At 34.8% G+C, this 17763-nt stretch overlaps 1 protein-coding gene across 1 annotated transcript in view; it reads left to right on the forward strand.

Annotated features, from left to right (window-relative positions):
* Window positions 1-17763, forward strand: part of GPR158 (G protein-coupled receptor 158) — a 365517-nt gene that overhangs the window by 324002 nt on the left and 23752 nt on the right. Inside the window, exon 7 of the mRNA XM_036880927.2 lies at window positions 16072-16310. Coding sequence (XP_036736822.2) covers window positions 16072-16310 — 239 coding nt within the window. The remainder of the gene's footprint in view (window positions 1-16071; window positions 16311-17763) is intronic.

Here is a 17763-nt window from a genome sequence, read left to right on the forward strand (position 1 = left end):
TAAAGAAATTTTCAGTACTGATATGTAAAATGACTGTTACAGACCCTTAAGAATAGATTAGGTCAGAAAGAACTAAGGGGTTTTTTTGCAGTAAGCCATTTGCTTCAAGGTTTAGTTAAATTATTAGACATATCTTTCTCTGTCTCTTGGTCTCTCACTGATTGTAGTGTTTACAGAATTCCAGTAGCCCAGAAAACGTGAAGCAAATATGAAAAAGGAACAGGATCTCACTCTGTTACAGAAATGATACTAGTTGCCTCCTGGAGTGGGAACTTAAAAGTTTCATTCACTTACCAAATCTCCCATTCTTTTCCTTAGTGGTCTCTCCCCACGTTTGAGAGTCATACAGTCAAAGACTGCCATACCAGTTCAAAGGGAAGCAGCAAGAATCCTTTGTTTATTAATAGCACAATACAGCAGTGTAACAAGTTGGAGGAGGGGTGAGAGGGATCTTCCCCTTCAAGGAAGAGTATTTTGTTACTGACATTTAGAATCCCCACTGAAGGTGACAAGAAACAGCAGCCTTTCATCGTCTTTATTCCTGGTGTAAGCTCTCTACAGACAAAGGGGTCTCTTCATCACCTGACCCACAGCACACCAGTTGGCAAGCCAATTATGCAGTGCAATTCATTTCAACCCAAAACTGTGTGTTCCTCCTTGGAAAAAAGAAGAAAGGGAGAGTGTACAGGTTTCAGCTAGCTCACTATGGATCATAAGGAAAAACAGAGCTGAAGTAGGCAAAAAAGAATAGGGCTCATTTCTAAAAAGGCGTTTCCTTCGGTAACTGTAGATACCTAGTATATGGGTACTTAGGATAAGCCTGTATACATAGACTTCCTACATGGATAATGTAACACAGACCAAAAACAACATCAAGCACTTCCGTGGATGTGTGTGGGTCACAGAATACTTGCTAAGCCAGTAAACTTGTTTGTTTGTTTGTTTTAAGAAACTTGGGAAGGCACTATCTCTAGGCTCAGAAAACCTGTATATTTTCAGGAGGCAAAATGAAGAGATGGTTTTAAGTGGAAAGGAGTGGAGAGAGATTAAGAAATTTACTGCTAAAAGAACATATTCCTATACCCTCTAACATGCTTTCTGAAAACAAATGCCTTTTCCTTTTTCTAAAGCTAAATCAGGAAAAACAAAAGACTTTTGTACAGTATTTAAAAGGAATGTTTAAAGAAGCTTCAAAAAAGCCTTCTTCTAGCTCTGGACTAGAGTTTTTCATTTATTTCATGCATTATTCAGTACTCCTTGCTCTGGATATAACACAATGCATCACAGGTTTCTCTACTGCACTCATTAGCACCACATATTTACACTTTGTGAGAAAACTTATATATATATATATATATATATATATATTTTTTTTTTTTTTTAGTTTTTTTTTTGTTACATATATCTATTTTTTAGTTTCTTGGCAAATTTTGAAAAGTGACTGGAAGATATTTATATGTATTTATATATTCTAACAAGGATACATAAAGTAAGATATCTTAAGTTTTTACAAAAGCAAAAGAAAGAAAAGCAAGTGTGTGACGATATAGAAAAGCTAAGAGCTCCTAGTGAAATGAAGATTGTCTCCTTTAGCTGAACTTGCGATAACCCCCAGGTAGCAGGGATTGAGATAGAGCCTTGGCAAAGGGACTAAAATGTTGACTTTGTCCAAGTGCAGACCCATCTGCCTTAACAGACTGAGTAAGGTATTGGTTAGCTTATTTATGAAAGCCGAAAATCAATGCCCTTTGTTCTGAGGTGGCTGAGCCAGTGCCTGTAGGCATGCCCAAGGCTCTCCTAAAAACCTCCAGGAGAGTGCTAAGAGGAGCCTGACTGACATTTGGTCAAGGAGAGAATCTTTGTTAATAGGAAGCTAAGTTCCAAAGACAAATAAAGTTACATAGCTTCAGAGATAAATTAGAAAATAATCAAGTCTTGCCTCACGCAACCATGCCAGAAAAATAACTAGATGCCCTACAGAAAAGTGACATGCCTAAGATGAAATCTTATAAAGGTTTCAAATTGATGTGTCAGAACTATTGCTAATACTGACATTTAAGAAACTTGAAATTAGATATGGAAATAGTTTGACTGTTTCTCTCTTTATCTTTTAACCTCATTAAGTGCCAACCTGGGCTTTGTGAAATTGAAATTTGAACAGTTTCCCTAAAGATATTTTTATCATTTTAAGTTGTTTGTAATGAAACAGGAAAGACCAAAAGTCATTTGGCTCTTAACAATATAAATTTACTTCACAATTTCATTAATTCAGGAAACATTGGTGTGGAATGCACTGTAAAGACTTGTGCTAGTGCACAGAATTTTTTGTGTGCTATCCTGATTCTAATTAATTTCCAAAAACCGTGTAGTTAAAGGCCTTAGATTTGCAGGCACTACATTTTTGTTATTCTCATTACTTTTGTGCTTGGAAGGACCTAGAAGAAGGGAAGCCCTTGAAAGCCTGAGAATTAAGCAAATTGTGCCACTTCATTTCTTCCTGTCCTCTTCTTCCCTTTGTTGGAGTCCTTGTAATCTGTCCCAGAGCTTCAAGTCTGAGTCCTTTGGCACTTTGCATACAGCTAGCCATTATGAATGGTTCCCCCGGAAAACTGTGAAAACAAAATCTCCAAAGTTTCATTGAGTTATCCATTATTTCAAAATCTCTGACTAGCTAGAAGATAAGACAGTTTCCTCTGCTCATCACTTCCCACCTTGTCCTTTCTAATGACGTCGCACTGCCCAGTCTAGCTTCCTGAAGGACCCCAGCTACATGGCCCTAACTACTATTAATTATGTAGGGATATTCATGCCACTTTCAGAAGCTAATTAAGGGTTTCTGCTTGAACTGCTTCACTTATAAATTAATATGTTCAATTTAGCCCACCTATATGAAGTAAAAGATTAGGGAAATATAAGCAAATTGATCAAAGATGTCTTTTATTAACTATAGATCTGTATTATATAGAACCTCTATATAAAATTAGAAACAAAAGCAAAATTCATTGTTTAATTGTTTTCAGAACATGTTAAATATTAGACATGAATAAATAAGAATGAAGCTCAGGAAACTGAAGATGGTTAAAGCTTTACGTATTTTGTTGACTGCAGATGTCCTACTTCATTTGTTTTATGACACATAACTCTGAAATACTTTATTTTATAATAGCTGCATTCAAGCTTCTCAATATTTTCTTTTTTCTCTAGTTTCTAATTACAGCATCAGTATTTTATGTTTAGATTTCTGAAAAGAGGCTTGCATTAACATATATAGTTTAGGGGCTATGTGCCATACTTGAAACATGGGATTTTTTTATTGCCTGGATTGTTATGGCTTCAACTTGTAAATAAATGTATACACTTGCATGTGTGTGTTAATCAACTTTAAAATTATGAATAAAAACCCAACTGGTAATTCAGAATTAGTACTTCTCAGACTATAGTTGAAACTTTATCCTAATGTTCTGTGTTAGCAAATAACAAGCAGAAGTGTTTTTTCCCTATATGAAGTACATGTAAGAGAGCAAGCAAATAGAAAATGAAATTATTTAATTCAAACAGCAAAAAGGAGGGCATCCAGGCTTCTTTGAAGGCCAAGGAGAAACAGGTAGCTTCTGCAGGTGTTTTACAGCCTTCCTCTGCCTGCAGGTGTCTAGGCCCAGAGGCAGGGGCTGGGCTTGTGTCACTGTGTGGCTACACCTGTGTGTGGCCCTTTGGAGATACCATCAGCTCACCTGGCCTCTGGTTAGTTTGCTGCCCCTCGCCTAGCATTTGCATGTGTCCAGTTCAAAATACCTGAGTTGTGTTTTCTTTTTTATTCAGTTCAAAATAATTTCTAATTTGATTTATTCTTGACCCACAGGTTAGTTAGAAGTGTTATTTTGTTTCCACATATTTGAGGGATTTCCCACAGATCTTTCTGGTTTTGATTTCTAATTTAATTCCACTGTGGTCAGAGTACATACTTTGTATGAACTTGAATCCTCTTAAATTTATTGAGACTTGTTTATGGCCCAGAATATGATCTACCTTGGCAAATGTTCCCTGGGCACTTGGAAGAATGTGCTGTTTTAGGGTGAGCCTCACTAATTTTCTCTCTACATGTTCTGCTAATATTGAGAGAGTGGTTTGAAATTTCTAGTTTTCCTATTTCTCCATAGCTCTTTTAGTTTTTGCTTCATATATTTGAAGTCCTGTTCTTAGATGCATAAATGTTTAGAGTTGTTATATCCTCTTCATAGATTGACTCCTTCATCATTATGAAATGGCCTTCATTATCTCTGTTAATATTATTTACTTTGAATTCTACTTTGTATGATACTAATGAGACAGGGACCATGGGCTTAGACAGAGTAGGGTGAGGACCTCCGGAAAAAAAAAGCAAGATAATCCATTGTGGGATTTGCTTTGACCTGCTGGGGGGGCCCAGCTTGTTTTTCTGACTTTACCCATGTGCTGCTTTTCCTCCTCCAGCCCTAAACAAATGAGTTGCAACCTGAGCAATGTAGCAAGCAAGCCCAAAACAACTAGCAAAAATAGGAAGGATTCCATCCTGAAAATAAGAACATCTTAAAACCCAATTAGTTAAAAAGTTAAGCTTCTTAACAAACAGACAATAACTCAGCCCACCTTGGGAGTAAAGCAGGCAGACCTAAGTGATATGCTCCCAGACCAGGAAGCTGCTATCCTCGGAGGAAATCAGAACAGTAAAATTCTTGTAAATAACCAGGAAGGCTAATAAGAAACCTAACTTCTCTTCAAAGATAAACATTTTGGGACCACTTAGCAGATATACATCTCTAACCCTTTGTCTGTCAACTGCCTATAAAATCCCTAGACAACGTACCACCCAGGGGCTCTCTTGTCCCCTCCTGGCCTGAGCCAGGAGCTCTGTCCTTTCCCTTTCTCTCTAAATAAAAGCCTCTGCCTTGCTCTCCTACCTTGAGTGTTTGCGAAGTTCATTCTTCGACTCCACGAACAAGAACCCCAGCATCACAAACATAGCCACTCCAGATTTATTTTGATTAGTGTTAGTCTGATGTATCTTTTTCCCTCATCATTTTACTTTTAACCTATGTTTGTCTTGTATTTAAAGCACATCCTGTATAAAGTATATAGTTGGTACTTACTTTTTTAAATCAAATTGGCCAATCTCTGCCATTTAATATGTGTATTTAGACCACTTTCCTTTAAACATGACTATTGATAGAAATGTGAGCCCATCTGTAGTTTTTAATTTTCCAGTAGCCATATTAAGCCAAAAGCAGGTGAAATTAAATTTAATGATGTATTTTATTTAACCCAACAAATTTGAAATATTGCCATCATAACATGTAATTATTGTACAAAATTATTACTAAGAGATTTTCTATTCTTAGTTTGGATTAAGTCTTCAAAAATTGGGGTGCATTTGGCACTTAAAATGCATCTCAATTCAGACAGGTGCTCAAGGGCCACTGTATCTAATAGCTACAATGTGATCAAGCACACTTAAACAAAGTTGATCAAAATTAAAAGGCTAAAGCTGTGAGCAGACAATTCAAAGGAGAAGAAAAAATTGGCATAAGAAAACACATTTTAAAAATATTCAATAAAACTAGTAGTTAAAGGAGAGCGAAATTAAGCACAGTAATCCAATTTTTCATGAATTTTAGTAGGAATAGCATTTTTAATTATAATTATCAGTAATATTAAGTATCTAGTGGGGTAAGACACTCTCATACTCTGCTGAAGAAAGTGTAGATTGGTACAATACACTGGAAATATTTCATAATATGTATCAAGAGCTTTTAAAGAGCTGAGTTACTTTCTGAAATCTGAAGAAAAAAGTGAGCACAAAGATTTATCTGAAAGAATGTTCATGCTTAAAATATTAATCAATAGGTAGAAAAAATAGATGCGTGATCATAATACATGTAGGTTATGCTCTAGGTATCGACAGGAAAATATAATATCCAATCAGGCAGCCCTGGAAGGTGTCCTGAAAGAGGAAAGTTCCGAGACGATGCCAGTGGGAGGATTTAGAATGTGGCGAAGAGGAAAACACAAGCAAGAATACAGCAGACCCCGGCCTATAAGCAAAGAATGTTATGAATAACTTAAAACAAAAATAGATCAAGCTCACATAAAAGGGGGTCTTGAAAGCTATAACTGCAAATACTTCTTAACTTGCTAAGTAAAGTGTATCTGCAGAAGGTTCACCATTTTTCCCATCATATAGCCAGGTTTTCCATACGTAACATTTTCCATATGTTCTTAAGTCACTAGAAAATTTTTCATGAGTTGGACACCTGTTCCAGTATAAAAATATGAAACTGTGTCTTTAAAACCTGTTTGACCTTCAGCTACCACCTTTCTTCCAAATGACTTTTTCAGTTAACTTTTAATCCATTCTGAACTTGATAAAAGAGATGAAACAATGTTGTTCCCCACTATAAATGGTAACAGCTGATATGTATATAAGTTAATACAGGAGATTTCTATTTTCCATTCTTAGACTTTGGGAGCTTTAGAAGGAGAGATTATTATAGTGTGGCTTATTATAAAGAAATAATGATTTGCTTAAATGACTATGTGCTATGAAATATGCTATTTACAAATATAGAATATAATATGACAATGCTCAGAATACCATATTATATGAAAAAAGTATAATATAAATTATGTATGGTAACCTTAATGTTATGAAATATTTTACATATGGATAGAAAAAAATACTACAAAATTTCACCTAAATGCCAACACTGTTTAGGAAAAGCTAGTGCTATTTATGTGGTTTTCATTTTTTCTTTTTGTTTATAGTTTTCTATTTTTTTTACTTTGCTTATATTTTATAGTTTTAATGGAGGAATCAGTTTGGATGTAAAAATAATGTCTTTGTTACATTGCATAATGCTTATGATCTGTAGTAGGTGAGGCAATGTAGTAGCCACTTTTGGACTTTCACAGAAGTTTAAGTCAAAGGGTTTTTAATCTAGTGGTGAAACAAAGTGTAAATAAACAAGTAAAATAGCACAACAAAAGAGCAATCACCATGGCACTTTATAATTTCCAGAAGTTTCATTGACAGTAAATAGAAGTTATTCTACTTCAATATTAATGCCATCAAGACAGTTAAAAATATTATCAATCGAACAAACTCAACAGTTGTTACCTACTCACACAGCAAATCTCAGTCAGTCACTTTTCTGCTTGCATCTTCTATTTGCTACCTAATGTATTTTGTGTGTTGTACTGTGGGTTTAGGTGAAAGTGAATGGAGAGGTAACTTTAGGGGTTTTTTAATACTATTTGTTAACATTTCTTTTATATGAGACCTAAACATCTAAACCTAAATACCTAACACCTAAAATAGGTTAAATACTACTACTACTCTTTGAAAATTTGTTTTATCTTGTTTTTATAACTTTGATCACACACATTGAAGAGTAACTTTGTATTTGCAAAGAATTTTGTCATCTGTTTGTGATACTATTCTTTATAAATGTACATGAAAAAGAAACTGAAAAAATAGAGTATTAAGTCTTATAAAGTTAGATTGAAACTGTCAGAAACAAGTAAGAAACAAGTTTTTCTTTATTTTTTCTGCTGAAACTAAGATTTATTAAATTCTAGAAATAAGCTTTTCTGTTGGTTATCTCCACCACATTCCAATTTAGAAAATCATGATTGAAGAGAAAATGAGTTCAAACAACTTTGCCTTAGGATATCTTTGGGAAGTATTTATCTGTGATTAACCAATTTCAGAACAAAAGGGTTGTTTTTATTTTTCAGCAGACTCTGGAGTTCCCAAGTATTTCCTTTTTCAGACAGCAAAACTAAATCTTGAGTTAGAAGTAAGAAAAGATCAAAATTTAAGTAGTAACATATAAATGGTGTCATTTTAGAAATTTTCTAACTGCAAAACCATGTAGTTAGTGATGTTTCCCTTTCGAGATTGTATATAATTGCTTGTTTAAATAATGATGCTATTAGACAACCATCTGTAATAAATTTGTTTTTATAGATTGTCCGAAATCATATTTTTGAATGCCAAAACGTTACATTAAATAGTCAAATGCTGAATTTTAAAAATACCTAATCCTGGAATGAAAACTTAATTTAAAATTATTTCTGCTGATTAATCAGTGCTAAATAATTGAAATACAAGGACAGAACCTATTCTGATAGGTTCTTGGAAGATGATGGTCATAGAATTCATATTTATTCTGAATGTAAGAAAGGAACAAGCATGAAAATCTTTAACTTTTGATAACCTGATTTCTTCTCCTTCATCTTCAGAATAATTTACCGTCTGCTTATTGTTTGAAATATTCTGTAATAGGCTGGGGCTGAGAGAGCAGTGGGGAGAAATAAATCTATTTCTCTGAAAGCATTTATTCCAAACTTTTCAAAACTAAATTATCTTTGGATCACAAGCACTCAATTGCTATAAAATGTCCTTTATTTGCATATATTGTTGCAACTGAAACAGCTCCAGAGGAATGTGGCTTAGGAAACAGGTATTCATGCCAAGTTAAAACAACAAAGCCCTGATTTTAGGAAATCAGCTATGCTATATTGATTATCAAATTTCTTCCATCTTTTCTTACAGGTCTGAGATCACACAATGAACTCTTGTGAAAGAGGAATGATGTACATGAATTTAAAACAGTCACACTGCAGATAAACCAGTCAGGACCCCAGTTTTAAGCCTGGTGAATCTCACCTCAGCAGCCAGGGGTGGGAAGCAACCAATTGTCTTGGGATACATGGGCCTACAATAGGCAGGGGTTGCAATGTTCAGGAAGGTGCAGAAGGATTTTCTCCTTTTCTGCAAGAAGAACCACTGTATTATTTTTATCGAGGTAAAATTCCTATAGCATAAAATTCACCTTTTTAGCCATTTTAAAGTATACAGTTCTGGCTTTTAATACATACACAGTACTGTACAGTCATTACCACCATCTAATTCCAGAATATTTTCATCACTCCCAAAATAAACTTTAAGCCCATTAAGCACTCTCCCTCCCCCAAATCCTAACAACCACACGCCTGCTTTCTGTCTCTATGGATTGACCCATTCTGGACATTTCTTATGAACGGAATCTACAATGTGTGGCATTTGTGTCTGGCTTCTTTTCACCTGCCGTAATATTTTCAAGGTTTTTCCAAGTTTAGCATGTGTCAGCACTTCATTCCTTTTTATGAATAAATAATATTCCACTGTATGTTAATACTGCATTTTGTTTATCCATTCATCATTTGATGAATATTTGAGTTGTTTCCACTCTATTATGTATAGTGCTACCATGAACACTCACATACAGGTATTTTGTGTGAACTTATGTTTCAGTTCTCATAAGTAAATGATAACTAGAAGTGAAATTGTTGAGTCATATGGTAAATCTATGTTTAATATTTTGAGCAAACAAATTATTTTCCACAAAGATTGTACCATTTTACATTTCTATCAGCAATCTATGGGGCTTCCAGTCTCTCCACATCTTCACCAACACATATTTTTTGTTTGTTTTTTACTATTGTGGTCCTAGTGTGTATGAAGTAGTATCTCATTGTGGTTTTTATATGCATTTCTCCAATGACTAATGAGGTTGAGATTATTTTCATATGTTTATTGGTCATCTGTGTATCTCTTTATAGAAATGTCTATTCAAGTCTTTTGCCCATTTTTTAATGGGTTGTTTGACTTCTTGTTGGTGCATTGTATGAGTTCTTTATGTTCTGGATATGAGAACTTTATCAAGTATATTCTTTGAAAATATTTTCTCCAATTCTGTGGGATTTTTTCCTTCACTTTCTTCATAGTGTGCTTTGATACACATACAAAAAATGTTTTTGATGAAATTCAATTTATTTTTTCTCTTGCTATATGTGTTTTTGGTATCATATTTAATAAGCTATTGCCTAATCCCAGGTCAAGAAGGGATTTATAAAACAGACATCTCCTGACTTCAGGAAGTTTATAGAGGTATGAGAAATACTGATTGAATAATTATAATAATTAGGGAAAATTTTGTGGACTGGGTTCATCAGATAAATTCCTAAATAGGATGAGGTTCTTGAGCTCAATCCACAGGGATAAAAGTGGCATTGGAATCAATGTAAATAGAAGAGATGGTATTCAGGGCTATGGGCACCTGGATTAGAAAGAAAGTACATGAGGAAAGTAGAGAGCATGGGGCACGTATGGAGGGACAGATCCATGCTGTGCTTTTTAAAGCTGATGTGGCCCTGAAATTGCTAATAGGCAGTTCTGTTTTGATAAGGTATAACTAAAAAAAAGGACTCAAGTGGGAGACAAAGAAAGGAGTTTTTTTTTTTTTAATTTGGTATCATTAATCTAAAAAGGAGTCTTAAAGTGGTTCTGTGTGACTTTGGACAAATGACTCCCTTCACTGGGAGTCGTATTTGTCTTCTATGCACAAATGGGATCAGAATAGATAATCCCTAAAGTTTATTCTAGCTCTAACTATTGAATATTTGACTTGGAGCAGTCTCACAACCCTTCCTTCTTTCTTTTTCCATATTTTCCCTTATTCTATCCACCTACAAGCAGGTGAAAAGAAAGGAAGATCAGTGTGAGATATGAGAACCCAAGCAGGTAACTGAAATTGACAAAAATACCTACACTGAGGAGACTGAGTTGAGAGTTTTCTTTCCGATAGTAGCAATGACTTAATATACTTATAATAATGTTGCTGATAAATGTTAAAATTAAAATCTACTTCTGTCTAGGCGATGCCAATTCCTTTTAAAATATATCAAAACTCCTTCCAGTGACCAAGAAGTAGTTTTAGTTCACTTCTGCAAATGGAAAATTGATGAAAAGCTTAATGAGCATGAGGACTTGTGACCATCAAAAGCAAACCAATGGCAGTGCCTGCAGCCCTTTTTGTAGGGTTCACTGTCGGGGCTCTGTTGTCAGGAACTGAGTGGTTTTAGCTTTACTTAGAAGAGGTAATAATCACCTCCTGCCTTTCATCACAAACATTTATCCTCTGGAATTCTTAGGAAGGCAGTAAAATTAATAGAAATTTGACTCAAATGGAGAACTTAAGGACTTCAGAATTATTCCAATAAATTTAATAGAACAGAAGACTGCATGACTTGATATATATGTTCATTCCTTTTTAGGAAACAAAAGAGATGCTGCAAAACCACAAACAAATGTAAATGTCCTGAAAAAGGAAAATAATTAGAGGCTTTACATTTTGGTGTCAGCACAATAAAAATGCAAAAATTTGTCCAACAGGCTAGATCAGTCAGCCCCACTGGGAAGGCACCTATATCTATCTTAGGCCAGTCTGGAAAAATTGTTTAGAACAGCAGCTCTCAAACTATAGCCTTTGTCAGAATTTCTGTTAAAGTTTGTTAAAATACATATTTCTGGACCCTGCCCATACCACAGAGTTCCTGGCTCAGTAGATCTGAGTGGGACCCAAGAAACTGCATTTCCAACAAGTTTCCAGATGCCATTAATACTGCTGTTTGGGAGCCACTATTCTAGAGCAAGCAACATCTAAACTGAGGGTAGAAGAAATAGATAGGAGTTCGCTAAATTAGGCATTTGTGTCAGTGCAGAGAGAGCAGTGAGGAGTGCTGAAGACAAAGGCTATGCTGGAGAACACCTGCAAATAGTCCAGGGGACCTGCAGGACCCTGAGAAGGAGAGGGCAGTGAGAGGCGAGACCGCTGAGACAAGGAGAAACCAATTTTTAAAAGACTTTTACTGAACTAAGGAGCTTTTATCTGGGCGAAGAGCCATGAAAGGACTGTGAACAGCAGAGCAAGGTAATCAGTCATGCAATTAGGAAAGATCACTGTGGCCACAGTGTAGAGTGTGGACTGAAGGTGGGTGACACCAACAAGGAGACTAGTCAGGAAGGTACTATAGAACAAGTGGATGACCAGGAGCTTTGTAGCAGCAATGAAGATGGAGAAAAATAGAAGGATGTGAAAGATATTTAAGAGGTAGAAGTTAAATTCTTGACCATTCATTTGCTGTCCAGAAGGTGGATGAGGTGAGTAAGAAATGTCAAAGTTCCTTCCTAGTTTTCTGCTTTGAACAATTAGATGGTCCTAGTCAATGAGACAGGAGACACAAGAGCAAAGTGGGTTAGAGAAGGGAGGAACAGAGAGAGGGATGGTTTTGTTTGAGGATGTGTTGACATCCAGTGGGTCATAGAGTATAAAGACCTTGAGCTCAGGAGAGCAATCTACATTTAGGACTTGCCAGCATGTAGAAAACTGAAAGGGAAGGAGATGGAATTTCCTGGATACACTATGTAGAAAGAATAGAAGATGGCTACAACATTTAAGAGATCCTTGAGGAACACTTCCAGTCCAGGAGAAGACTGAAGAAGAGGAATTCAATTTCTTATTCAAACTTGAAGAAGGTCATTGATAATCTAAGTGAAAAGCCTTACAGTGTAGTTTTATCAGCTCAAACCAGAAAAAGTGTGTGTGGGAGGTAAAAAAGTAGAGGCAGATGATATGACAGCCAAATCCTGGGTTGCCCTTTTTCTTCATTGTTGCAGTTTGTTTTCTATGAATTTATGTACTACTAAAGAGAAATGCATGTTACTTTACATATGCCTTTTTATAGCAAATTCTGGAAATTTCTTGCAGTCTTCTTGTGTATGCTACTGCTTTCCTTCAAAAATAGTGAAACTTTCTGAACAGATGGTAGCCTGAAGATTTATCTATGAAAAAAATTGAAAAAATAATCTATATAAGAAGTTTAATGATTATATCCTATTCTACAGCTGTATTTCATATAAATGCATATCTAAGGATATCATTTTTAGAACTTGGTTTCTAAGGATTGAATTGCCATGAAGTAACAGGAGCTCACTTTTTAAAGCTATCACAGAATTTTCTCACTTCACTTAAAGGCAATGCCAGAATATGCATCTTACACCATTTTACAAAAGCCAACATCCTGAAATGCTTAGATTAAAGTGTAGAGTTGTGTCACTGTGTTTCCTAGAATTTGAAAGCCAGTAAAATCAGTATCAGAATATTCATGAGGTCTTTTGCTGTCGTTTTTCCCCTCTGGAAATGAGATTATGGGTTCTCTGATAGCCTTGAATTCTCAGAAATACAATACACACCCAAAGGGTCATCTGGAAAAAAATGAAAATTTCTGATAATTTAGAAGTGGGATTTCTTGATTAAATGATTACCAAACTGGGATCATATAAATTTCCTCTGCAGAAGACAAGTTCATCTGGTTAAGATGTATTTTAAAAGAGACAGTTACTAAACATCCACCATTAGCTCTCTATGAGGTTTAGAGTTTCATTGTAAATTGTGAAAACTCTTCAAGCACCAGAACAATAAATGATTTCCCACATCTTGGCTATGGAAAGAAAACATAAATCAAAACTATTTTTCTCTGAAGCAATGGTACTCACCCTGATGAAAAAAAACCCTTTGCAGTAACTGGAAAAATCCCTCGGAGTCCTTTGAGGAAGAAAAGATTTTCACTGTTGCCAAACAGGTCCCCCCATTGGTTCTCAAAGACAACCTACATTTCTCTGCTTTGTACTTTTGTTATATGGTTGCCTTCAACTAGATTAGCTCCTTACACTTTCTCCATTTTCCTCCATTTCTACCTACTGATATCCATTAAAGGCCAGGTCAAATACCACCTGTTCTATTAGGCTGTTAGACTTACTAGCTGTATACAACACAGAATATATGCTGCTCTAAATGGCAGCTATTTACACACTTAACTCTACTTAACATTATAAGCTTCTGGAGACAGCAACCATACTGCCATGTTGCCTAGCATGATACCCAACTTGTGGCTGTCACTATATACATGATTGTTAACAATATTTCAGTAATTCGAATTGCATCAAGCTAGAGTCTGGAACTATTCTTTTTGTGCTCTAGCCAAAATATTGAAGACCAGAAAATGGGTCAGAGTCTCTCTTTTGAGATCCTAGTCATTCAAAATTTAGAATTCATCCAGATACAACCAGAAACAGTTATGTGTTCATAGTGGCTGCAAGTTCCTCTTACAGGAAATAAGATTGGTACTGGGAAAATAATATTTCCCAAGGAATTTCTCTTATTTCTAAGATAGAGTTCTTTGAATCTTTTGATCTGATTACAACAGAGGCCTTCTTATGGAGTTAGTAATTGATTAATTAATTGATAAACTTGTTTAGGGCAAAAAGGCATTAAAGAAGTATGTAGACACTGTAATTTAAAAGACGCAACTAATCATTCACCAGTATTTTTTATATAAAGCCTCTTCTTTAACCGTTGGTCTGATGTTTGGAACGTATTGTTCTGTTTTAGTGTAAATCACCACAGTGCGTTATTTATTGTTCACAATGTTAGTGATTTAAACAGGAGTGAAAATTTAAAGAGTTTTTTTAAAGTAGAATCTTTCTAGATTTTTATGTTTATTGACCATCCCAATATGTTAAAATTTCCCTTAAGTTAAAGCTTATTTTAGTAACTCACCTTTGTGGAGTATTTCCAAAGCATTCAAGATAGATTTTATACTAATAAGTCTCCTTTTGTTCTACAGTCATGTATAATTATTTTATTTATAATACAAATATATAAGGTGATAACAATGGACATAATTAGGGAACAAATACAACTGTTTTGTAACAAGTAGCAGTTCACCTAGTTGGAGCAGAAGTGTTAGAGGCATACCAGAGGGGTAGCATGTTACCTGCCAGTGCTAGTGTTCAGCAGGACATGGGTAATAATATAGGAAATGGAATAACATTCATTTGGTGAACTAGTTAAATGTAATTAAAAAGATTTTCTGTTATATCTTATTTCATACTAACATCTTTCTGACATTGCCACAGAAAAATTGAGAATAATAAGTATTTTGTTCATTCCTGCATGTTAGCTGTAGGACAGTGGGGCTAAAGATATAGGGGTGAAAGGATCGGCAAGAATCTGCTAGAAAATATCATTCTTTACTGGATATGTTGTGCTAATTCAGGGAGAGCTACCAAAGGCCTTTAGAGAGAGAAAAACCAGCCTAATACATCTAGGCTATTTCAGGTGTTTCTTTCATTTCTGGATTTGTGATTTTTATGAAGAATTCACATGAACCTTTCATTTAAAATGTTGAAAGAATGAGATGGAGAAGAGAGAAAGTTTGGAAAAATGAACTTACTTTGTCTTTTAGAAATTGATTATGGATACCCCCATGTATCATAAACTGCTCATCGTGGTTTATGCCAAGTCACAGTTTTGTGACTTAAAATATAGGAATGAGGTTGGGGAGTTAAAATCAACAAGAATATCCTGGAGGTGAAGTTAAAAAAAGGTTGGATGTAAGGATCCCTCTGAGGTTAGATTTTGTCTTTATACAATATTTAGAAATGAAACAGTTCTTAGATATCTCTCATCCAATAATTCTCAACTCTGGCTATTCATCTGAACCATATGTATAGAAAAAAATATCTTTTTAATTACTACATTTCTCATAGAGCATCCCAATCTTCTTTAATCTAGTGATCTTACTCACCCTAGTATTTACATACTCCTCATTGTTTTCATACTTACTTCATTATTATTTTTGGTAATGTAATAAAAGATTTAAAAAGGGAGGGTCATGTCATATAAGATGATTTTCAGAAAATAACCTTTCATAACATTCTACTATAAAAAAATAACTGGTTCAAGGAAGTTTTTTGACTTAGTATAATATCACAAAATCCACTAGTCACTTTCAAGACTATTTTTTGATCTGTCAGAAACCCGGTTCAAACAGTGTTTCCCTGTGGATCTTTCTAAGGTCCTGAGAATTTTCCTTGAAATATTAAGGCAGAGTCAAAAGAAATTCATCCTATACAAATCTGTTGGCTCAACTGGTCTCAAATGCAGGATATTTGTTTTGCTATTGGAAGATAAACTAGAATGAAACTAAGTGAAAATATAAGCAATACCCTTTATGTTTGTATTTTTTTATGTTAAAACTCTGCATACGTAGGTATTGGTGGGTCTAAATTTCACCTAAAAAATGAGATAGTTTAGAATTTTACTTTCTGAGTGTTGTTTGCCTTCACATTCTAATGTTTTGCTTTTCCAGGGTTTTGAAAGTGTTTCTTTCACGAACAGCTCAACGGATTCCGTATATGACTGGTGGACGGGTCATGAGGATGCTGGCAGTAATACTGCTAGTAGTGTTTTGGTTTCTTGTTGGCTGGACTTCATCTGTTTGCCAGAATGTGGAAAGGCAGACTCCACTTATTGGCCAAGGGCAGACATCTGATCACCTCATTTTCAATATGTGCCTCATCGAGCGCTGGGATTACATGACAGCCATTGGTACGTGGTCTCTTGTTTTGCGTGATCATCTTGTCCTTTTCCAGTAGCATTAAATGGACTTCTTTAGAAGCCTTGCCAAACCCTTTTACAAAGCCTAAAGGAATTTCACTTAACGGGGTTTTGGTAAAACAATAGTATGAAAAGGACAATAATGACCTGTGGAATGCAAACTTCTTCTGAAAGTTTCCATTCTTTTTCAAAGGTATGTAGCTTTGTTGAAAAAATGTAACCAAGCAAATCAGGAAAAAGAAATGCAGTAAATAAAGGCAACATTTTGGTACAAAGAGACTATCTGCTTTGGATCTTATCAGTGTGTACCTGTTTGATTAACAGTAGCTATTCTCTTGACATTTCTTTAGTTGAGGGAAAAAAAGGAAATGATGGTATATTTTATATAGTTTTGCTCCTATGCTGTATCAGACTTGGTTTCTAGGGCACTCTTTGTGTAGAGATTTTCTCTGTGAAATTTCTAATTAATCTTTCTTCCGACAATAATTTATTAGGATTCTCTGGAGGTCCAGTTTTACACAAAAGCAAAGCCATGCTACTTGGGGGTAGTAAGAGTTTTATGTGACCAAGAAATTAGAGAAGTTTGAATAACTATATGATGACTTAGGTCAAAAACACAGATGATTTTCTGGCATCTCAGTTTTTTGAAAAATAAAGAGAAATCCACAGGAAATTTTCTTTTGTTAATACTAGGCTGTCTTAAGTCTCCAAAGATACAAAGAAAAGAATGAAAATAAACCTTTATTATTTTGTTGTCATTCCCCTCAGTAAGCCACAGAACAAATCTTAATTTTATCTGGCACATGCCAAATTTAATTTCTATTTTCTGTCTCTCCCATATATGGGAATTGTTTGAATATTCATATTTAGTATTTTTCTAGAAGCTAATAAAGTGTGTATTAAAATGTGTAACAAAATGTGTTTACAATTTAAATTGAATAGTGTTTCTCTGGGCAAGATATTTTCAGAATTTTATAGGCCTGATACCCAATAAAAAAGCAATATGGATATGTAAAGGGAATGGCTATAATGATAATATATAAAGCCAATCATCATTATTTTGATCAATATCAAAGAAGATATCAGAAGATAAAGCATAGAACTAAGGTAGGAAGCAATTCTGATTCTGACTTGGGTCTGGATTTGAAGATTAAAGAAATCATACATATTAAAGTTCTACTCAAAAACCTCTAACATTATTTTATATTCTTCACTCTAAGATAACCAAAGTAGACAAAATGATTTCCCCATATTACTATGAAGAAAGGCCATTATATTTATTTTCTGTTTTGCAAAGAATATAATACTCAAAATACATGATGAGGCACCCTTGGGTACAGAATAAACAAACAGAAAGCATGGCCTATTCACCTAGCATTTTTTGTATTTTGTAAACATTGGTTTTGAGATGTATTCAAGGCCTTTTTAAAATTTATTTTGCACT

This window comes from Manis pentadactyla, chromosome 3 (assembly GCF_030020395.1).
Source record: "Manis pentadactyla isolate mManPen7 chromosome 3, mManPen7.hap1, whole genome shotgun sequence".
Taxonomy (NCBI): Eukaryota; Metazoa; Chordata; class Mammalia; order Pholidota; family Manidae; genus Manis; species Manis pentadactyla.